The sequence below is a fragment of the Leuresthes tenuis genome, unplaced genomic scaffold (genome assembly GCF_036924035.1).
Source record: "Leuresthes tenuis unplaced genomic scaffold, fLeuTen1.0.hap1 SCAF_15, whole genome shotgun sequence".
NCBI classification, from domain to species: Eukaryota; Metazoa; Chordata; class Actinopteri; order Atheriniformes; family Atherinopsidae; genus Leuresthes; species Leuresthes tenuis.
The window spans coordinates 17,430,909-17,454,417 of NW_027325369.1; the positions used below are offsets into that span (position 1 = coordinate 17,430,909).

General features: G+C 39.6%; 1 protein-coding gene and 2 gene segments (V, D, J or C); 1 reads left to right on the forward strand and 2 right to left on the reverse strand.

Annotated features, from left to right (window-relative positions):
* The first annotated feature begins 1,129 nt into the window (after positions 1-1,129).
* Positions 1,130-1,596, forward strand: LOC140269794 (immunoglobulin kappa variable 3D-15-like). The segment is given in 2 exon segments: positions 1,130-1,181; positions 1,274-1,596. Coding segments are annotated over 2 exon segments (375 nt in total).
* Positions 1,597-3,919: 2,323 nt separating this feature from the next.
* LOC140269796 (immunoglobulin lambda-like polypeptide 1) lies at positions 3,920-8,320 on the reverse strand. Its single transcript, XM_072364793.1, has 4 exons — positions 8,230-8,320; positions 7,070-7,367; positions 5,263-5,399; positions 3,920-4,428 (listed from the first exon to the last, which is right to left on the reverse strand). The coding sequence occupies exons 1-4, from the start codon at positions 8,318-8,320 to the stop codon at positions 4,106-4,108; spliced, it is 849 nt and encodes a 282-aa protein (XP_072220894.1). The 3' UTR covers positions 3,920-4,105.
* Positions 8,321-10,821: 2,501 nt separating this feature from the next.
* On the reverse strand, positions 10,822-13,085 carry LOC140269797 (immunoglobulin lambda constant 1-like). The segment is given in 3 exon segments: positions 10,822-11,258; positions 12,092-12,225; positions 13,018-13,085. Coding segments are annotated over 3 exon segments (525 nt in total).
* Between the last annotated feature and the right edge of the window lie 10,424 nt (positions 13,086-23,509).

The window sequence follows — 23,509 nt, forward strand, 5'->3', positions numbered from 1 at the left end:
CATAGTCACATGCATCCATAATGATGTGTTTGATTTTACCACCCACACAGGCAGTTTTTTTCAGGGTGGATTTGAATGATTTATGTTAGAAATCTATTTGAACTGTCCTAAAGATAAAGTATCCTTCACAACAGCAATGATATTCTGACTGCAAGACCATCTGTGACTGTCAAAGTCTGTAAGTCGAAGGGAGATCTGCAGAAACGTGAACAGCCTCCCAAACTGTAGTTTTAAACAAGAAGTTGCTGTCAATCTGATACTTCAAGTCATTTCAGCAACAGAGGATCTGACCATGCGTGGAGTTCAGGCTGAAGATGCGAGAGATTACTCCTGTATGGGAGCATAAACACACATTGCCTCAAATTACTGCAGATACGACCCATTGCTGAAGACCGATAAGCTCCATTGCTCACTTAAACCGATATTCAGCCGCAGCTTACAGAAGTGTCATCAAAAGGGAACTGAAACTTTTCATTTTCTGAACGGTCAGCTTTTTCCCTCTTTAGCACCTTCAGATGCTCTGTTATGCAAACAAACTTCCTCCTGTGCAATTGAGTTAACATCTTTAAGTCTCTGATTAAATCCTTTCTTTCTGGAATGATTCAGTAATCTATGTTTTTCTGTTACCTCGACTGGTTCAATCGTTCATTCAGTACTTATAACCTTTGGTATTGCTGTGAATAGTTATAATATATAATGTAAACACTGGTAAAAGGTAGTAGCAATGTCAGAAACTGTCATTTTAGCCTTCTGTTAAAAAAACATTGAAGTTCAGCAAGTTTGACAGTGATAGAAATTAACCATGTATTGCTTGTTAATTCTAAAATAGCAGCTCATAGTTGGAGGGAATTCCAGCTTCCACCGCTTGAATGTGAAACTTGAGCAATTCACATTTTTCTGACATTGTTTTGAAGCTAGATTAAGAGAAGATATATTTTAAACCCAAACAATGATGACTTTGTGTCCCAGATTGACATCAGTGTGCTGAAAGCGGAGAAATAATTTCCATAGAGAGGAGGCTTTGCATCATCAGCTGATCCTCCAGTGAACTGAGAAGGTTTATAGTCCTGTGAGTTCAACACTGCAGGACTCAGATCTGTCAGTCAACACAGCAGAAAGCACAACCACCATGACTCTCATCACCATCCTCATCTGGACGCTGGCCTGCTGCTGTTTTACAGGTTCATTCACTCAGCAACATTTCCATCATGATGTGCTGCCTTTTCTCTCATTTCTTTCTGCTGATAAATGAATGATTTGATTTTGTCTGCAGGATGCAGCGGTCAGGTGACTGTGACTCAGCCTCCAGTAGTGACATTTACTCCAGGATCCACTGCCACTCTGAAGTGTACGACCAGCCAGGCTGTTGGAACATGTAATGGTGATCAATGTATGTTCTGGTATCAGCAGAAACCTGGACAGCCTCCAACACTTTTAATAAGAGGAGGCAGCATCAGACATTCAGGAACACCAGCTCGGTTTAGTGGCAGTGGAAGCAGCTCTGACTTCACTTTGACCATCAGTGGAGTTCAGGCTGAAGATGCAGCAGTTTACTACTGTAAGAGTATACACAGTGGCCCCGTGTTCACACAGTGATTTGTAGTCGTACAAAAACCTCCTTCAGTCAGACTGCAGACACACTGAGCTGTTACAGCAGCAACTGACTGCAGCTGCTGGAGAAGAAGAGACTCTGACACAGACCACTGAACACAGAGCTCACAGTAACCTCACCAAGCACCAAATGCATCATCATCTTTATCTTTGCTCAGCTTTCCTGTTCACTCACTGAAGGTATTAATGAAAAGATTCTTTTTTTTTAAAAACACAATAAAACATCAATATTTGTAGTCAGCATCTCAACCAGAAACCAAAAATAAAACACTCAGTTCTAACCTTTCATGAGGTTGTTCTTAAGTTTGATTCCAGCAGACAGTGAACTCACTCAAAATTTAAATTAGATCTATGTTCAGTATCCTGTCTATGACCAGGATGGAGAACAAAATGAATGTAAAAGCAAAGTTTGTTCATTTGTCACATTCAAAGGAGGCAAAACTGAGACAGCTCTGATCCTCTATCGTTGGAGAAATGATGCAGGCCTGTGTTTTCGGAGTTCCTGCTGGGTGGAGAGTCCCAGTCTCTGCAGCACAGCATGGGTGCATGCTTTTTCTGAAGCCAACAGCCTCTCAGTCTGAAGAATTAGAGAAGTTTCACATATGAGTCAGAAACATGTGTGTTCTTTCTGAAGCAAACTGGTGTGAGTCTGCCAGCTGCAGGTTCTGCAGGTTCCACATGAAGGTGTTCTGTGTGATGTCACAGTGAGACCTGAGTGAATAAATTAGAACTCTGGCACTCTGGGGCATTCTGGAGGTCCTTGAGAAAAAATGTTTGTAAGGAGGTAAATTTCAAATCAAAACAATACTGGTTTTTGCAGGTTGCTGCACTTTAAAGCTAAAAAAACTGGTTTATTTAAGAAATGGGCTCAGATTTACAAATCTGATCCACTCTTTGTCCACTTTTTTTCTGAATCCATCAGTTTAACCCCTGACTCTTCAATGCACCCTTCCCAACCTGCTCAGTCTGCTCTGATCTGTCAGCTGATTGGTTGAAAACAGTGAGTGGTGTCGTCATACAATCAACCGTGGTATTTAAGAGAAAGTGATGTCTGATGTTCAGCAGGTTACTAGTTATGGTTATAATAAAACAGAGAATATCACAAATCAGGGTTTATCTGTTCTGGTTATTGCAGCACTAAGTGTGCGGCAGTGGCTCATTCCTGAAGTGTATTAAACTAACTGCGAGGCATTTTCTATAAAACTGTGTTTAATAGTGATGCAAACAGGTGAAGGAAGAACAATCTGAACTATAAATGAGGTGTTTAGTAACAGTTTAGTAGCAGTGTCTTCTGTATGAGAACATGACTCTCTCTGGGATTTTTGGGCTTTTTAAAATTGTCGACCATGAATGTATTTGGGTTGTTGTGTTGTATTGTAACCAATAACTTTAGTGATGAGTTCAAACCAGTGACTTTAATCTGCTTTAAAGCTTCATTAAGTTGTCTGTCTACCTGACCTACAAACATTTGGTCAGTATCACAAACATGGAACCAAATATGGATCACAAAATGGACACAAATATGAATTCAAACCACAAAGAAATCTTAAATCAGGACAATATCAGCGTACTTTGAGTGGTTATATAGTTTATCAGAAACCAGATAACTTTTTAGCTTTAATCAAATGTTCACAAGCATAAAAAACACTTTATTCCTCAAGAAACTTGAATCAACACCAGAATGAGTACCAAGACATGAAGATCTCTCTTTCTATCTCACTTCTGTTGTTTTTTGGTCCCATAAAACAGGTGTGTGCTTAACTTCTCAGAAGTATTTTGCATGATTTTTATGCATCGCTGCACCAAAGAGTTGAAGTTCTTCTGTTGCAGAGATTCTGAGCTGTTTTCATTCCCGCGCACAGAAAACTGAACCACGATGATGTTTCTGATAACTCTGTTTGTCATGATGGCTTTTCTGAGTCAGGGTGAGAAGTTTGGTCAGTAACAGGGTTGTTGTTAGAATAAGTTTAATAAAGTATAAGAAAACGATCCTGAACAATATTTCCATGTTTTCTTTTATTTTTACATTCATTAGTATAAAACGTTTGCTGTTGGAGGAGTATTAATGAAGGCAATCATATGATTTACAAAACATAAATCTATTGATAAAGATGATGAAAATGATGTATTCAGAATGTAAACATATTTATGTCTATATGGTAAACTGACACATGTTATTAATCTGTGCGTCACTGTATGCTGGAAGAAAGTGTGATGAAAGATTTAAGTTTGTTTCACTGTGCATGAATCTGAAATTGCCAATTTCATTTGAAAAGCACTTAATCAATATAAACCACACTTTGATTAGTTGATTTTGGTGTATTTTATTATGATATAAAGCAGAACATGAGTACGATCAGTTACATAAAGCTCCAAAAAACATGAAAAGAAGCATTATTCTGCAGAGGTACGAGATCAGAGGATATCTGTAGCTTCATCCAGATCTCCATCAAAGCAGCAGCATCATTTCCGGACAGGAAGTGCTGCTGAAGCTCTACTCTGAGCAGCGGTCAGGCTCCAGGGTTTGAGTGACGGGGCTCTGTCCACTCAGACTGGCCTCACAGCTCACTGAGCCCGCCTTCCTCCACTGGTCTGCAGAGAGGCTCAGGGTGCTGCTCCAGCTGTAATGGCCGTCCCCTCCTGGGATTTCCAGGCTGTTTGACACCCCTGAAGACACGCTGCTGCCCCCCACCTTCCAGCCCAGCGTCCAGGTTGAGGGGAAGCCCCCGTTGGACAGACACACCAGAGTGACACCGCTCTGCTGCCCCTCCTCTTTGGAGGTGGGGAGGATGGTCAGGGTGGGTCGCTTTATACCCACTGCAGGAGAGAAGGCAGAAAAGACAGAAGAAGATTAAAGTTACTTTATTTTTCATGAACAATGATTACTGATGACATCTTCATCAGTGTCTCATAATGTGTGACAGTCAATAACTCGTCCCTGTGATGATTTTCTGAAGTTTAAACTGACAGAGCTGAAACACTCATGTGAACACAGTTCAGACTTTGTCATCTGTCTCTTTCACTTCCTTTAAACTGAAATGAATGAACCGTGAACACAAAGCTGATCTGCACTCAATGATAACATCTATTTATGTTTAACAGAAATTAGTTTCAAACATGAAGATAAATGATAGTGAACAGAATGGGAAAAGGAAAATATAACTAAACCATGGTTATTAGAGATATTTACACATTCATAAGATACGTTTCATAATTGCATGTTATGATGTGACAGTTTGCCATGTAGAAATAAAACATTGTTATGAAAGTAAACTGTCAGTAAATTATTGATTATTAATGAATTAATTATTTAAATAATTATTTCAAATTGACAGACGCTAAAAAACTGATTAAATAAAAATGTTGTTATTAGAAAGCAAAATCTACAATTTAAATAATTTATTGTTACTCCAAAACATTTTAACTAGATACAAAATTAAATGTTTTCTTCAGTCTATAAATGAAAGCTTCTACATCCCTGAAAGGATGTTGATCTTTGCAAAGCCTCTTCTCAGATGTTGAGATCAGCTTTGTTTAATAACTCACAAAACTTAAACTTAAAAGCAACACATTTGACAACATTTCAGGCAATATTTAAAATGATTTTGTACAAACTACATGTTAAACAAAGAAAACATTTCTGGTACTTACAGTCAACGATGAGTTTGGTTCCTCCACCAAAAGTGTACCACAGTGATACAAACTCATTAAGTGGCTGTACAAAAACCTCCTGCTCTCTGAACAAACATCTATCCTCTGAAAAATCACCTTTTTCCACATTAAAACTTCACACTTTATATATTATTCAATAGAGAATGTTTTTCTACTCAGGAGGCTTAAAATTGCTTCATGATTTAATATGATTTTTATCATATTATTTTAACACGTTAGCAGTGAGAAATAAAAGTCATTTTTTCTCTTGTGATACATTTATGTTTGAACTAAATTTGAACTGATATTCTACCAAAATTATTGAGAAAAGCTGCAAAACAATATTTTCCACACATATTATAATTTATGTGTAAAAACAATTGCTTTTGGCAGTTTTATATTTCAATAATATGAATGAATCGAAAGAGAAGAAAAGAAGATTTTATAAATACCAGCGAAAGAGACGTGATTTTAATCCAAATGCTGAAAATATTTGTTATATTCTGATATATCCTCATCCAGGCCATATAAAGGAGAAATGCTTTTAATCCAAAGAGTGTTTCTTCTCATTTCAGTTGTCTTCAGTGTATTGAGAACAGAGAAATGATTTCCATAGAGAGGAGGCTTTGCATCATCAGCTGATCCTCCAGTGAACTGAGAAGGTTTATAGTCCTGTGAGTTCAACACTGCAGGACTCAGATCTGTCAGTCAACACAGCAGAAAGCACAACCACCATGACTCTCATCACCATCCTCATCTGGACACTGGCCTTCTGCTGCTTCAAAGGTATGGATTATTTCACTATAAATTACATTTTTAGTTGAAAAGCCTTTCATTACATCTCTTTTACAGCATTCACTTCATGTATAATTTGACACCAACATATCATATACATACATTTATTTATTTTCTCTACAGGGACTACTGGTCAAATAACTGTCACTCAGCCTCCATTAATCACATCATCACTTGGAGCCACGGTCACACTTACTTGTAACACCAAACCTAAAGTTCAGACTTGGACAGATGGAGGTAGTAGAGTACACTGGTATCAGCAGAAATCTGGACAACCTCCTAAACTGCTGATTTACAATGGTATACACAAACCATCCAATGGTGGTGTTCCAGCCCGATTCAGTGGAAGAGGAAATGGTATTGATGCTGCTTTGACCATCAGTGGATTTCAGGCTGAAGATGCAGCAGTTTACTACTGTCAGAGTTACCACAGCGGTGGTGTGTTCACACAGTGATTTGTAGTCGTACAAAAACCTCCTTCAGTCAGACTGCAGACACACTGAGCTGTTACAGCAGGAACTGACTGCAGCTGCAGGAGAAGAAGAGACTCTGACACAGACCACTGAACACAGAGCTCACAGTAACCTCACCAAGCACCAAATGCATGATCATCGTTTGTCTGTGCTCAGCTTTCCTGTTCACTCACTGAAGGTATTAATGAAAAAAAATTGCTTTTCATAAAAACAATAAAACCAGTACTTGTAGTCAGCATCTCAACCATAAAACCAAAAATAAAACATTACTCAGTTCTAACAGTGAACACACTCAAAATTTAAATTAGATCTATGTTCAGTATCCTGTCTAAGACTGGGATGAAGAACAAAATGAATGTAAAGACGAGGTCTTTCAAAATAAATCCAAGTGTTTGATAGTTGATGGTGAGTTTGTTGTGCTGGTCCTCACTGATGGACTCAGATGACTGAGGACACACACAATTAAAAGATTTCACTTTCTCTGATTTCTGCTGCTATGACACTTGTCCAAATATTCGGATTCTGCTCTGTGGTCTTACCTCAGTCCTGTGTTCAGCAGCACAGTCAGAGCTTGACCTGGGCTGCAGTTAAGCACTAGGTCCTCCAGGGCCACGTTGGCCTGCTGCTGGACGAAGACAAATGCTGACGACTCTGCAGTCTTCAGCAGCAGAGCGCATCCTGTCCTTTCAACCTCAGTTTCCATGTCTGTTTGCAAGCTCAAATAAAATGCAGCAATGGTGTTGATGGCTGAAGAGGCCACTGAGGAGCACAAGTTTTTAACCTGATGAGGATAAATGAACACCAGCAGGGAGTCCTCAGTCTTCTGACACAGATGTACTGGAGTGTGAACACTCACAGACACATGAGGACAAAAGAGAGCAGCATGAACAGAGAGACAGAAGGAAAAATGTCTTCAGTACCTCTTCTATCAAAGCCAGACACATGTTGTGGAGTTTGACCATCAGTGTGTGGAGATGAAACAGTTATGTTTCTGTACTGTACTTTGAAGTTTGAAGAGTTGACTCCACTATGAGCTGTTTAAAGGAGCTTCTCGGAGCGACTTCCAAAATCCACGTAAAGTCGCCAGAGGGAGAAGCAGTTAGGGTTCCTGTCTATTTGTATGACACGCTGCCTTAGTAAAGATGCACGCCGTGTCCTGGTGTGTGTATATGTTTATCTTGTACATATATTTTCAGCATCTGTTCAGTGGCACATATGCTTATAGATAAAGACTTGTACGTTCGAACATTAAATGGCTACCTTATTGCGTGCTTCGTACGTGCATCCATGCATGTATGTGCAAACAAAAATTACGGCAACCAAGTTTTTCCTCCCTTCTCTCACCTGAGTACAGGTGAGTGAGCACCTCTTTATAGCTGTGCCCATGTGACCTAAACCCGGCATATCACCGTGGCAATTGACATGGCTACTACAGAGCAGTTAGCAGTTTTTCAAGTCTCTGAAGTGAACCAGCAAATTTACAATAAAATGTTTCCCAGTATCATCTGGCATCATTTGCAGGCAGAAGATCTTTGCAATCAATGTGCTCAATCAGAATCGTACCAGTGTTCTGAGCTCAGATCACTAAAACACAGACAAATACTTTCTCTTGGGTTGGAAAGTGGCTGCAGCTCCTTTTGATCCTTATTATCTGCTGTTATTATCTCCAGGGCTATATATTAGATGGCTCCCAGCTCACTGGGGCTGTGAATGTTCACAGAGTTGAGGATGTCCTCAGAGGAGAGAAAAACTAATGGACTGTAGTCTCTGCTGGGATGAAGCTCCTCCATTTCCTCGTCTTCAGAATTAGAACTGCTCTGCTGTCTCTGGATCCACTCTGTTTGTTCATTTCTTTAAAGGAGGTACAACTTAGACAGCTCTGATCCTCCATTGTTGGAGAAATGATGCAGGCCTGCGTCTCAGTGCAGCTGATGAGGTGCTGAGGTGAAGGGAGGAGTTCCTGCTGGGTGGAGAGTCCCAGTCTCTGCAGCACAGCATGGGTGCATGCTTTTTCTGAAGCCAAAAGCCTCTCAGTCTGAAGAATTAAAGAAGTTTCACATATGAGTCAGCAACATGTGTGTTCTTTCTGAAGCAAACTGGTGTGTGTCTGCCAGCTGCAGGTTCTGCAGGTTCTGCAGGTTCCACATGAAGGTGTTCTGTGTGATGTCACAGTGGGACCTGGGTGAATAAATTAGAACTCTGGCACTCTGGGGCATTCTGGAGGTCCTCTAGAAACATTTTATGTAAGGAGGTAAATTTAAAATCAAATCAATACTGTTGTTCACAGGTTGCTGCTGTGTGAAGCTAATAAAAACCTGGTTTAATTCAGAAATTGGTTCAGATTGACAAATCTGATCCTCTCTTTGTCCACTTCTTTCTGAACCCATCAGTTTAACCCCTGACTCTTCAATGCACCCTTCCCAACCCATTCAGTCTGCTCTGATCTGTCAGCTGATTGGTTGAAAACAGTGTGAGTGTGAGTGTCGTTTTCACAGTATGTAAAATATGACGTTGATATCAAACCTACCAAAATCTTTCAGTAGCAATAAAGAAACATACCAGAGCACCAACCAAAGAAAAGCAAAACCAAGAAAAGCAATGAAAATGTGAGAAAAAATGTGATGTTTCCTTTACTTCAGTTTCTGTGATGTTTTGAAGATGAAATGTAATTGTTCAACCTGATATTGTTTTTTTATGTACTACTGAAACAGTACTTAAGCCTCTATAAACCTCCTGCCAAAGGTGCACACTAATAAGCAATTTTTTTTTCTTTTTATGGAAATAATTATTGAGAGAAATGTTCAGGTTATGATTATAATCAACCGTGGTGATTGAGTGCAAAGTGAAGTCTGATGTTCAGCAGGTTACTAGGTATGGTTATAATAAAACAGAGAATAGCTCAAATTTGAATGTCAAGGTTCATCTATTCTGGTTATTGCAGCACTAAGTGTGCGGCAGTGGCTCATTCCTGAAGTGTATCAAACTAACTGCGAGGCATTTTCTATAAAACTGTGTTTAATAGTGATGCAAACAGGTGAAGGAAGAACAATCTGAACTGCAAATGAGGTGTTTAGTAACAGTTTAGTAGCAGTGTCTTCTCTGTGAGAACATGACTCTCTCTTGGATTTTTGGGTTTTTTAAAATTGTCGACCATTTACCTGCAGAAAAAAAGCTCTTTAACAAACAGAAGCAAAGGCAGGAAAATATGACATGATTCAAAATCTTTCAGTTTTATTTCTTCTCTCTGACAGAATTAATCTTTATATATATGTTTGCAGATATTCATTCACACTCTTTCTTTCATGAATGCATTTGGGTTGTTGTGTTGTATTGTAACCAATGACTTCAGTTATGAGTTCAAACCAGTGACTTTAATCTGGTTTAAAGCTTCATTAAGTTGTCTGTCCACCTGACCTACAAACATCTGGTCAGTATCACAAACATCAACAACATAAGGAGAAGAAAATTACTGTGTACTCGCTGATTGTTTCCAACCCTGTTTTTACACACAATAACATCAGATATGAAGCCTCAGTGGACATTTAACAGAAGCCTCTTCCCATTAATATAAATGTAACACCTCAATGTGGATCACACGATGGACCCAAATATGAATTCAAACCACAAAGATATCTTAAATCAGGAAAATATCAGAGTATTTTGGGTGGTTATATAGTTTATCAGAAACCAGATAACTTTTGAGCTTTAATCAAATGTTCACAAGCATAAAAAAACACTTTATTCCTCAAGAAACTTGAGTCAACACCAGAATGAGTCCCGAGACATGAAGATCTTTCTTTCTATCTCACTTCTGTTGTTTTTTTTGTTCCCATAAAACAGATGTGTGCTTAACTTCTCAGAAGTATTTTGCATGATTTTTATGCATCGCTGCACCAAAGAGTTGAAGTTCTTCTGTTGCAGAGATTCTGAGCTGTTTTCATTCCCGCGCACAGAAAACTGAACCACGATGATGTTTCTGATAACTCTGTTTGTCATGATGGCTTTTCTGAGTCAGGGTGAGAAGTTTGGTCAGTAACAGGGTTGTTTTTAGAATAAGTTTAATAAAGTATAAGAAAACGATCCTGAACAATATTTCCATGTTTTCTTTTATTTTTACATCTGTGTGTTTAAAGTTTTAAGTTTGTTTCACTGTGCATGAATCAGAAATTGCAAAATTTATTTAAAAAGCACTTAATCAATATAAACCACACTTTGATTAGTTGATTTTGGTGTATTTTATTATGATATAAAGCAGAGCATGAGTACGATCAGTTACATAAAGCTTAAAAAACATGAAAAGAAGCATTAATCTGCAGAGGTACGAGATCAGAGGAGATCTGTAGCTTCATCCAGATCTCCATCAAAGCAGCAGCATCATTTCCGGACAGGAAGTGCTGCTGAAGCTCTACTCTGAGCAGCGGTCAGGCTCCAGGGTTTGAGTGACGGGGCTCTGTCCACTCAGACTGGCCTCACAGCTCACTGAGCCCGCCTTCCTCCACTGGTCTGCAGAGAGGCTCAGGGTGCTGCTCCAGCTGTAATGGCCGTCCCCTCCTGGGATTTCCAGGCTGTTTGACACCCCTGAGGACACGCTGCTGCCCCCCACCTTCCAGCCCAGCGTCCAGGTTGAGGGGAAGCCCCCGTTGGACAGACACACCAGAGTGACACCGCTCTGCTGCCCCTCCTCTTTGGAGGTGGGGAGGACGGTCAGGGTGGGTCGCTTTATACCCACTGCAGGAGAGAAGGCAGAAAAGACAGAAGAAGATTAAAGTTACTTTATTTTTCATAAACAATGATTACTGATGACATCTTCATCAGTGTCTCATAATGTGTGACAGTCAATAACTCGTCCCTGTGATGATTTTCTGAAGTTTAAACTGACAGAGCTGAAACACTCATGTGAACACAGTTCAGACTTTGTCATCTGTCTCTTTCACTTCCTTTAAACTGAAATGAATGAACCGTGAACACAAAGCTGATCTGCACTCAATGATAACATCTATTTATGTTTAACAGAAATTACTTTCAAACATGAAGATAAATGATAGTGAAAAGAATGGGAAATGGGAAATATAACTAAACCATGGTTATTAGAGATATTTACACATACATAAGATACATTTCAATAATTTCATGTTATGATGTGACAGTTTGCCATATAGAAATAAAACATTTTTATGAACACATACTATGAGTAAATTAATTGATTATTAATGAATACATCATTATAATTATTTAAAATTGACAAATGCTAAAGAACAGATTAAATGAAAATGTTATTATTAGAAAGCAAAGTTTACAATTTCAATCATTTACTGTTACTCAAAAACATTTTAACTAGATACAAAATGAAAAGTTTCCTTCAGTCTATAAATGAAAGCTTCTACATTCCTGAAAGGATGTTGATCTCTGCAAAGCCTCTTCTCAGATGCTGAGATCAGCTTTGTTTAATAACTCACAAAACTTAAACTTAAAAGCAACGAACTCAACAACATTTCAGACAATATTTAAAATAATTTTGTACAAACTACATGTTAAACAAAGAAAACATTTCTGGTACTTACAGTCAACGATGAGTTTGGTTCCTCCACCAAAAGTCCACCACAGTGATACAAACTCATTAAGTGGCTGTACAAAAACCTCCTGCTCTCTGAACAAACATCTATCCTCTGAAAAATCACCTTTTTCCACATTAAAACTTCACACTTTATATATTATTCAATAGAGAATGTTTTTCTACTCAGGAGGCTTAAAATTTTTTTCATGATATAAAATAATTTTTATCATGTTATTGTAACACGTTAGCAGTGAGAAAGAAAAGTGACATTTTCTCTTGTGATACATTTATGTTTGATCTAAATTTCAAATATTCTACTAAAATTATTGAGAAAAGCTGCAAAACAATATTTTTCGCATATATTATAATTGATATGTAAAAAAAATTGCTTTTGGCTGTTTTATATTTCAATGATATGAATTAATCTAAAGAGAACAAACAAAGATTTTGTAAATACCAGCGAAACAGACGTGATTTTAATCCAAATGCTGAAAATATTTGTTTCTAATTCTGATATATCCTCATTCAGGCCAAAAAAGGAAAAATGCTTTTAATCCAAAGAGTTGTTCTTCTCATTTCAGTTGTCTTCAGTGTGTTGAGAACAGACAAATGATTTCCATAGAGAGGAGGCTTTGCATCATCAGCTGATCCTCCAGTGAACTGAGAAGGTTTATAGTCCTGTGAGTTCAACACTGCAGGACTCAGATCTGTCAGTCAACACAGCAGAAAGCACAACCACCATGACTCTCATCACCATCCTCATCTGGACGCTGGCCTGCTGCTGTTTTACAGGTTCATTCACTCAGCAACATCTCCATCATGATGTGCTGCCTTTTCTCTCATTTCTTTCTGCTGATAAATGAATGATTTGATTTTGTCTGCAGGATGCAGCGGTCAGGTGACTGTGACTCAGCCTCCAGTAGTGACATTTACTCCAGGATCCACTGCCTCTCTGAAGTGTACGACCAGCCCTGCTGTTGGAACATGTTATAGTTATCCATGTATGCACTGGTATCAGCAGAAATCTGGACAGACTCCAACTCTTTTAATTAGAGGAGGCAGCATCAGACATTCAGGAACACCAGCTCGGTTTAGTGGCAGTGGAAGCAGCTCTGACTTCACTTTGACCATCAGTGGAGTTCAGGCTGAAGATGCAGCAGTTTACTACTGTCAGAGTTTCCACAACATAGATGGTTCCTTGCTGTTCACACAGTGATTTGTAGTCGTACAAAAACCTCCTTCAGTCAGACTGCAGACACACTGAGCTGTTACAGCAGGAACTGACTGCAGCTGCTGGAGAACAAGAGACTCTGACACAGACCACTGAACACAGAGCTCACAGTAACCTCACCAAGCACAAAACACACATCAATAATGACAATTTCAAATTTTTACTTATACCAAGTTTCTTCGTCTTCTTGTCAGCAGGATCATTTAATAAGTTACAGTCAAATTTGACATGAAAGTAACCCAACAAAGAAATGATCATCTTTCCATGTTGATCTGTGTCCAGATGATGATCCAAGATTCTCTTTCACAGGGATGTTGGAAGATATGCTCAAAACCGTTTCTGTTGTTTTAACTCAGTGAAGATTTTCCCAGAATTCTAAAAACTACATATTTTTATTGACAATCAATTTATCCAGTTTTGCCTCATTCCATGTTTCACGTTGACATTCTTTCTGTCCCGTTTTATTGTTTACATCCAAGAATAATGAAAATAAAACTCTGGCCAAACTTTTGTAATTAACAGGGTGATATCACAACAACAACAATATAAAATCATCCTGCTAAAGGACTGTGAGTTCTGGAGTCAATCTTGTTCCATTCAGATGAAAACTCATCAGATCATCATCATCATCATCATCATCATCATCATCATCATCGTCACTGATTAACATAAAGCAGCAGAGATAAATTCTCATGTAATAAACTTAATGTGACTGAAATCAAACTACTTAACAGTGTGAAACAGTTCAAGTTTTCACCAAGTATGAGCAGTAACAAATGATTTTATTTCAAAAACTAAATGAAAAAAAAACTGACTCAGTAAAAAGCTTTGGTCTCTTCACTGATGTGACTGAGCTGACAGATTATTTCATTTTGCATATGACAAACATTTTCCCTCCTCACACAAACACAGGTATTTGTTTGAATGTGTTGCTTGTGTTTTGAATGACTGCTGTGCATCACTGCTCCTAAACCAGTTTAAAGTGAAGCACAGAGAAACGTCTGTACAGTCTGACAGTGAGATTAATCTGAGTGACGATGTTTCTGACTCCACTGTTGATCGCGCTGCTGCTGCTCCAACTTCAAGGTGAGAAGTACTTTTTTCCATTATGACCCCATCTCTGCTAAAATGTATCAAAACCTCAAGTGTAAAATAGTTTGGTTGTAAAAACATGTTTTTAATTTTCCTAATTTTCAGGATCAGGTGGCAGTCCATCTGTGACTCAGTCTCCTGAATCAAAGTCTGCTGCTTTGTGGGACACAGTCTCTCTGAGCTGTACAGCCAGTTCAGGAGTTGATGATGATCTCAGTTGGTACCTGCAGAAACCCGGACAGCCTCCCAAACTGCTGTTTTATAAAATCAGCAGCCGTGAATCTGCTCCGAGTCATTTCAGCAGCAGTGGATCTGAGCCTGAATTCACTCTAAAAATAAATGGAGTGAAGGCCGATGATGAAGCAGTTTACTACTGTCAGAGTTTACACGATGGCCCCGTGTTCACACAGTGATTTGTAGTCGTACAAAAACCTCCTTCAGTCAGACTGCAGACACACTGAGCTGTTACAGCTGGAACTGACTGCAGCTGCTGGAGAACAAGAGACTCTGACACAGACCACTGAACACAGAGCTCACAGTAACCTCACCAAGCACTGCATATGTTGGCATATATATTTCATCAATCTTTAATCAAAACCCAAATCAATATACACATTAGACTCTTAAAGACAGAAAACAAGAAAGAAATTTTCTTCAATTTGCTTCTCATACATGAACAACAAATATGAACCAAACACTGTAAGTCAGTTATCTCAGTTATAATAACTTAAATGAACATTTAACGTTTTCCACCAGTATTTTTGTATCATTAACAACAAAAACACAAACTGAAAATCAGTGATGGCTTATTTTTATCCAAGAGAAGAAAATCTGTAAAAAAGATTGTCTCCAGCATTTCATCAAATGAAAGAAGAGATTCAAATAACAATGTTTTTTACTTTACTAACAGTCATCATCTGTCATGAGGTTATAAAGTATGAAATCAGCTGTTTGGTCACATCAGACACTGAGCAGGCTGTAAACTGGACTTAGATGAGTTCATATTTCTTTATGCAGCCAACATTATGCTTTTTATTCTGATATCTGAAGAAACACTTGAATAAGGATGTAAACACAGTGAGTTACAAGAAGATCGTATAGATTTAATCTAAATTATTATCAGCTGATGTCACATTTTGTGAGCAGGATACTGCATGAACCTATTAATGAGGAAAAAGACATATAAGAAGATAAAAGTGAGACTTTAACAAGAAATGAAATATAGAAATGAAAAACTGTAAGAAGTGCTGGATGAATGTGTGTAAATGGGTAAATGTGAAGCTTTGTGTGGTCAACCAGCCGAGAAAAACACTGTATAAGTACAGTCCATTTAACATACCTACATTTTGAAACTGTCACTGATGTGATGTGATATTGCACAACTATTAAATGTTCATACACACTCATGAGGAGGCAGGAGGAGGTGAACAGCAGAGTTCCACCACAGACTGTCACTCAAGAGAACCAAGTTCAAGTCCCATCTGATCTGATATTGTCCAACAACTTTATAAGTTTGAACTTAACCGTCAGTCGAGTTTGGTTAGGGTCAGACATAAAACATTCCTGGTTAAGTTTAGATATTACTGCAATATAAATATGGTTATGATAAAGGATAAAAACACACGGTTAGGGTGAAAAATTAAGAAATGCATCTTTACAGGTTTGCATCATGTCGCCTCGATTCTTCCATTCAAAACAAAAGAAGATGTAATAAATGAAAGCATCTCATAGTTTTTGCATAGTTTCTGAAATGTGGACAAAGCTGATGGTTTTCTTATCAGACTGGCCTGCCTCCCACCTCAGTTCACCAGTTTTTTTTCTGTTTCTCTAAAACAGGTGTGATTTTGCATCCTTTAAACTATTTTGCATGATTTGAATGCATCACTGCTCCTCAGAGTTTAAGTTCCTCTGTCACAGAGAGTCTGAACTGTTCCTGGGCTCTCAAACTGAAACCTCCATCAGGATGATGTTTCCAATAACTCTGATTGTGATGTTGGGTTTTCTGAGTCAGGGTGAGAAGGTTTTAACATTTTCTACCAGTCTTAAATTATTAGTTGTTCTGGTTTCCTGTTAGACCGTGACGTGCTTTGACATCTTCCTCAGATTATAGTTTTAGGCATCGTTAATTTATCACCACAGAGTCTGCTGATTTTCAGAATCTTTTTTCTTTTTCATTTCAGAGTCGTTTGCCAACAACTTTCTGACTCAGGCTGATAAATCCAAGTCTGTCAGTGTTGGAGGGACTGTGAGCATCAGCGCCACAGGGAGTTCAAATATTGGTGCTGATCTCAGTTGGTACCTTCAGAAACCTGGACAGCCTCCCAAACTTCTTATATACGACGCATCAACTCTGTTCTCAGGAACTCCATCTAGATTCAGAGGCAGTAGATCTGGTTCTGACTACACTTTAACCATCAGTGGATTTCAGGCTGAAGATGCTGGAGATTATTACTGTCTGGGCTATCATGGTCGTGGAGTGTTCACACAGTGATTTAGAGCCGTACAAAAACCTCCTTCAGTTTGTCTGAAGGCTGCAGCTGCAGAGTGTTGGTGAAGAGACTGTGATGAGGAAAACTGGTCCAGTGAACACAAGAGTCATCAAACACAAACACAATCAGTTGGAATAAACAGACATAAAGCTTTAACTTAAGTAGATAAATCCTGTATTATCAGAACAGAGATGTTGTTGGAAAGTATTCAAAAGTATATCCTGCACATGAAAACTCTGCAAGTAGTCAGATATTAGAAAAACATACAAATATGAAAAGATAAATATGTTACAAACTACATTTTGATACACATTTTTTACCTGTGCTGTAAATGGACAAAGAGATCTCAGTGGATGTTTAAAATATGTGTGAATGGAAAAGAAATTCTTGGATCATGTCTTTATCAAACACATTTCAAATAGAATACAAAGATGCCTGATTAACAAAAGTTATTTAACTTGAGTTGATTTGAACTTGAGAGGATTTTTATAAAGTGAAGCAGAAAGCAGCAGAAAAATAAAAAGATTCACCAGTTTGCAGAGATATGAGAACAGAGGAGATCTGCAGCTCCATCTCCATCAAAAAAACATCATTTCTGGACAATAAGTGTTGCAGAAGCTCTACTCTGAGCAGTCAGTCAGCGTCGAGGCTTAGAGAGGTAATAAATAACTCAGGATTTATACACATGGCATCATTCCTCTGCTGAACGGAACAAAGGAAAACAATGGAGCAGAAATGAACAATAACTCCCCAGGAACCACATCACCAGTTTCTGTAAATTGACAGTAACCTCAGTCACAAAATACAGACTGTGATTAATACATTGGTTAGTTTATATGAAATTACTCTGCAGTCTGTTTTCCTTTTGTGTTCACATTTACTCCCAGTATGAGACACAACATTTACCTGAATGCGCAGTGGAATCAATTTTATTTCTAGTAAAAGTCTTGTGTTACTCAGAGTTATTTATGAAGCATTTGTCAGGATAATAAATTTGCCTGTGATTGGAAGATTAATGTGTCAGTGTTTAAATGAAGACAGTTTTGATCAGTTTGTCTGTAGAAGGACTGACCTGCTCCACTGTCGGTCAGCATCACCACAGGAAAGCGGGACACTCTCCTTGTGGGTTGTGGAGCTGAAGGTGGAGGGGGAAGAGTTGGATTGATGTATATGGGAGGAGTTGACATCTCACCAGGGCTATTGATTAGATGGCTCTCAGCTCACTGGGACTGTGAATGTTCACAGAGCTGAGGATGTCCTCAGAGCAGAGAGATACTAATGGACTGTAGTCTCTGCTGGGATGAAGCTCCTCCATTTCCTCATCATCAGAATCAGGACTGCTCTGCTGTCTCTGGATCCACTATGTTTGTTCATTTCTCACATTTGAAGGAGGTACAACTGAGACAGCTCTGATCCTCCATCCTTGGAGAAATGATGCAGGCCTGCGTCTCAGAGCAGCTGATGAGGTGCTGAGGTGAAGGGAGGAGTTCCTGCTGGGTGGAGAGTCCCAGTCTCTGCAGCACAGCATGGGTGCATGCTTTTTCTGAAGCCAAAAGCCTCTCAGTCTGAAGAATTAGAGAAGTTTCACATATGAGTCAGCAACATGTGTGTTCTTTCAGAACCAAACTGGTGTGTGTCTGCCAGCTGCAGGTTCTGCAGGTTCCACATGAAGGTGTTCTGTGTGATGTCACAGTGAGACCTGATTGAATAAATTAGAACTCTACCACTGTGGGGCATTCTGGAGGTCCCGTAGAGACATTTTATGTAAGGAGGTAAATTTCAAATAAAAACAATACTGTTTTTGGCAGGTCGCTGCTGTAGTCTGAGCATGAGTGGCGTCGTCACAGTTTATAAAATATGACGTTGATACCAGAGCTACCAAAATCTTTCAGTAGAGGATCTTGAATGCCTGAAGAGGAAATTTCAGGAGATATGCAACCCTCAGACTAATGTGACCATGGAAAGATATAAGTTCAACACACGTAATCAGAAAGCTTGTGAGGCAATTGAATCATATGTCAGTCATTTAAGGATTAAAGCAAAAAGTTGTAACTTTGGAGAGCTCCTCGAGGAACTTATCAGAGATCGACTTGTCTGTGGTATTAACAATGATCATCTGAGAAAAATGTTACTGAGAGACAGTGATTTAACATTAGTTAAGGCTATATCTATCTGTCAGATCCACAAGGTGACTGAAATGCATAACAAAACACTAGCCTCACCATAGCAATCGGCTACAAATGTGGATGCAGTCCAGCCAAGGTTTATGATGAAACCTATGCAAGAAATGAAAATAAAAAGCCAGTCTTACACAAACACACAGAATATTGTTTACTGTTACAACTGTGGAGGTGGCCATGCAACCAAGAAAGACAAATGCCCAGCTTGTAATGCCTGTAAACAGTGTCATGCCTGTAAAAAATGGAACCACTTCAAAAAATGTTGCCAAATGTCCAACAACCAACAGCAACAAATATACAGCAGGCAAAGATCAAGAAGGGCCATTCATCAGCTAGAATCTGACCAGGCTGATAGTGCAGATGACACTTTTTATGTTGATGGTGTCACAGTAATGACTGTTAAATCAACTGATGCACAAATGGGTAAAAATGACGAGGCTTTTGTCTCTGTGCAAGTTAATGACACTACAGTTGAAATGAAGGTAGACACAGGTGCTAAGTGTAATGTTTTGCCACCTGAACCTTCAGCACCTGAAGCTCACAAAGCAAGTAAATGCATTTAATCTACAAACCTTGTTGCGTATGGTGGAAGCAAAATTAAAACTTTGGGTATGGTAAAGTTGCAGTGCCACTTGAAAGGACAGCCATACACATTGCCATTCTACATTGTTAAAGAAGATGTTCTGCCACTGTTAGGGCTGCATGCATGCAGACTGATGGGACTTGTCTAATTCAGCAAAGATGTACACCAACAAAGCCCTGCCGATGATGATTTGTCTCATCAGATTCAGACAGAGTACAGTGATCTCTTCACAGATGAACTTGGAAAGCAACCTGTAACCTATTCCATGACACTTGATCCATGTGAGATCTGTTATTCGTCCTGCACATCGTATTCCTGTAGCTATGAAGGACAGAGTTAAGGTTGAGTTGGACAGGATGCTGGAACTTGGTGTCATCACTCCTGTCTCAGAACCAAACGACTGGGTGTCATCTATGGTTGCCACCAACAAAAAAGACAAACAGGAAAATGCATCAATCCCAGGGATCTGAACACAGCCTTAAAGAGACCACATCGCCCTATGCGTACCGTGGAAGAGGTGGCCACATGCATGTCAAATGCAACTGTGTTTTCTGTTCTAGATGCAAAAAACTCTTTCTGGCAGATTTCGCTCGACCACAAATCTTCAATGCTGACCACTTTTAGCACTGCTTATGGTCGTTTCAGATTTCTGAGAATGCCATTTGGACTTAACTCTGCAAGCGAAGTGTTCCAGCGCTCAATAGAACAGATCTTTGATGGTTATCCCTGTGCCATCATAGTCGACGACATAATCGTTGGAGGTAAAAATGTGGAAGAACATGTTACTAACATGAGAAAGTGCTGAACCGTGCCAGAGAGGTAAACCTGAGGCTTAATCCTCTCAAATGCAGATTCCGGCTGAACCAGGTCAGCTACGTAGGCCATGTTTTCACAAGTGAAGGCGTCAAAGCAGCCCCAACCAAAACTTAAACAATCAGTGAAATACCAGTACCAGATGTCACAGCCTTGCAAAAGTTTCTGGGGATGGTGAACTATGTGGGACAATTCATCCCAAACTTCAGTCAGCTGACAGCTCCACTACGACAACTGACACACAAAGACACTGAATGGACTTGGCATGAACAGCAGCAAAATGCTTTTGAAGCACTAAAGAAACACATGTTCTGCCCACCAGTCTCGTCCTACTATGATGTCAGCAAGCCTCTGACACTTACCTGTGATGCTTCTCAGTACGGACTTGGTGCAGCATGTTTGCAGGGAGACAGGCCTGTAGCCTATGCTTCACGCACACTAACAGACACAGAAACCAGGTATGCACAAACTGAAAAAGAACTGTTGGCGGTGGTTTTTGCATGTTCAAAATTCAATGATTACATATACGTAGAGCCAGTGACCATTGAAACAGACCACCAGCCTCTGGTCACCATACTGAAAAAGCCTATCCATGCAGCACCAGCAAGACTGCAGCAGATTATGTTAAGACTTCAAAAGTACAGCATCACTCTTGTGTACAAGTGCGGAACAGAAATGCACCTGACTAACACTCTGTCTCAAGCTCCTAGAAGGTCCACAGTTCAACAACCTGATGAGGAGCACAACTTTGCTGTGATGACAGTCAGCTACATATCCTCTTCTCGCCTTGAAGAGTTAAAGAGACACACAGTAGATGACATAACTCTCCAGACTCTCGGCACGATCATCAGACATGAATGGCCGAGGAAACAACGCAATCTTCCTCATGCCATTCATCCTTACTTTCCCTCCAGAGATGAGCTTACTATCAAAGCTGGAGTCATCATGAAAGGCCATAAGGCAGTCGTTCCTGTGTCACTACAGAAGGAGTACATCAGCATCATGCACAGAGGACATCCTGGTGCTTAAGCTACTAGACGGAGAGCGAGAGGCATAGTTTTTTGGCCTACTATGACAGACAACATAAACAAAGAGACTGAGTCATGTTCGGTGTGTAACAGCACAAAACCACACCAACAGAAAGAACCACTTCAGCTGCATCCGGTTCCAGACCTGCCTTGGTCTATTGTGGCAACAGACATCTTTGAATGGCACAGTCAGCAGTACTTAGTGCTAGTGGACTCATATTCAGGCTGATATGAGATTGACCAGCTTCGTGATGCAACCTCTGCTACAGTTATCACAAAAGTTAAGAGACATTTTTCAGTTCATGGCGCACCACGCACTCTCCTATCAGACAATGGTAGACATTTCACAAGCCAGCGCTTTAAAGATTTTGCCACACAATGGGACTTCACTCATGTTACCAGCAGCCCAATCTAATTGGTTAGCTGATAGAGAGCTGTTCGCAGTGCCAAACTTCTCATGGAGAAATCCCACAGAGATGGAACTGATGTTTTTCTCAATCTCCTAAATCTCAGAAACGTGCCACGTGATGCTAAGCTCGGTTCTCCTGCACAAAGACTAATGTCCAGGCAGACACGTAGCACTCTTCCAGTCACCAGGAAGCTGCTTGATCCACATGTGTTTAAGCCACAGGAAGTCAAAGCACAGCTTACTAACAAGAGACTGTCGCAATAGTCATGCTATGACAGATTAAGCCGACCACTTCAACTTTTGATGGAAGGACAGACTGTCAGGCTACAAACCCCACAAGGCTACAACCAAACAAGCGTGTTGAAGGAGATTTGCAAGGAGCCCAGGTCCTACCTCTTTCACACGGAAGGAAAGCTGTACAGGAGGAATCGTCGACACATCTTGCCTGTATCTGAGCCTGCTCCAGCACAGCTTAACCTCAGTGACACTGACCACCTGAATAGTGGATTTGGATCAAAAGACAACGATACTGGACAAAGCTTTGAAACAATGGACACAGAACTGGATGAAACCAGGATGAAATACCTGTAGCTAAGCAGCCTTTGAACACAACTGAAAATCTGTGCAAGACACGCTCAGGTCGTGTTAGTAAACCAAATCCGAAGTACAGAGATTGAGTTCATTTGTCAGTAGCATGTTGCTCAGATTAATTCAGCATGTGTGATGAGCTAACAGTCAGATGTTTGAGTTTATGATTAAAATACATTTACTTTGTTATGGTCTCAATTTCAGATTGATTATTTGTGATTGACTTTTATGTTATTTGTCTCAGCAGGGTGTTTATGAGGTTCATAATGTCATGATTTTTCACCTTCATATGGCTGTCATTGGATTTTATCTGCGAAATGTTGGTAATAACATACCCCTGTTACATCTGCTGTTTAGAAAGTCAGTTTATTAAGTTTATGGGGCATGAGCTAAGGAAATGGGATGTAGATTTATCACTATGTTAAGACTGGTTCAGTATGTGTCTTCTTGCATCTTTGGTGCTATGGTTAATATACCCGAGTTATGGTCAAACCTAAAGCTTATCATTATTACAGTAAGCATCCAACAGGAGACCTGTTTTGCAGAGGTCTGCGGAGTTCCTGCTGGGTGGAGAGTCCCAGTCTCTGCAGCACAGCATGGGTGCATGCTTTTTCTGAAGCCAACAGCCTCTCAGTCTGAAGAATTAGTGAAGTTTCACATATGAGTCAGCAACATGTGTGTTCTTTCTCAAGCAAACCGGTGTGTGTCTGCCAGCTGCAGGTTCTGCAGGTTCCACATGAAGGTGTTCTGTGTGATGTCACAGTGAGACCTGAGTGAATAAATTAGAACTCTGGCACTCTGGGGCATTCTGGAGGTCCTTGAGAAAAAATGTTTGTAAGGAGGTAAATTTCAAATCAAAACAATACTGGTTTTTGCAGGTTGCTGCTCTTTAAAGCTAAACAACTGGTTTATTTAAGAAATGGGCTCAGATTAACAAATCTGATCCACTCTTTGTCCACTTTTTTCTGAACCCATCAGTTTAACCCCTGACTCTTCAATGCACCCTTCCCAA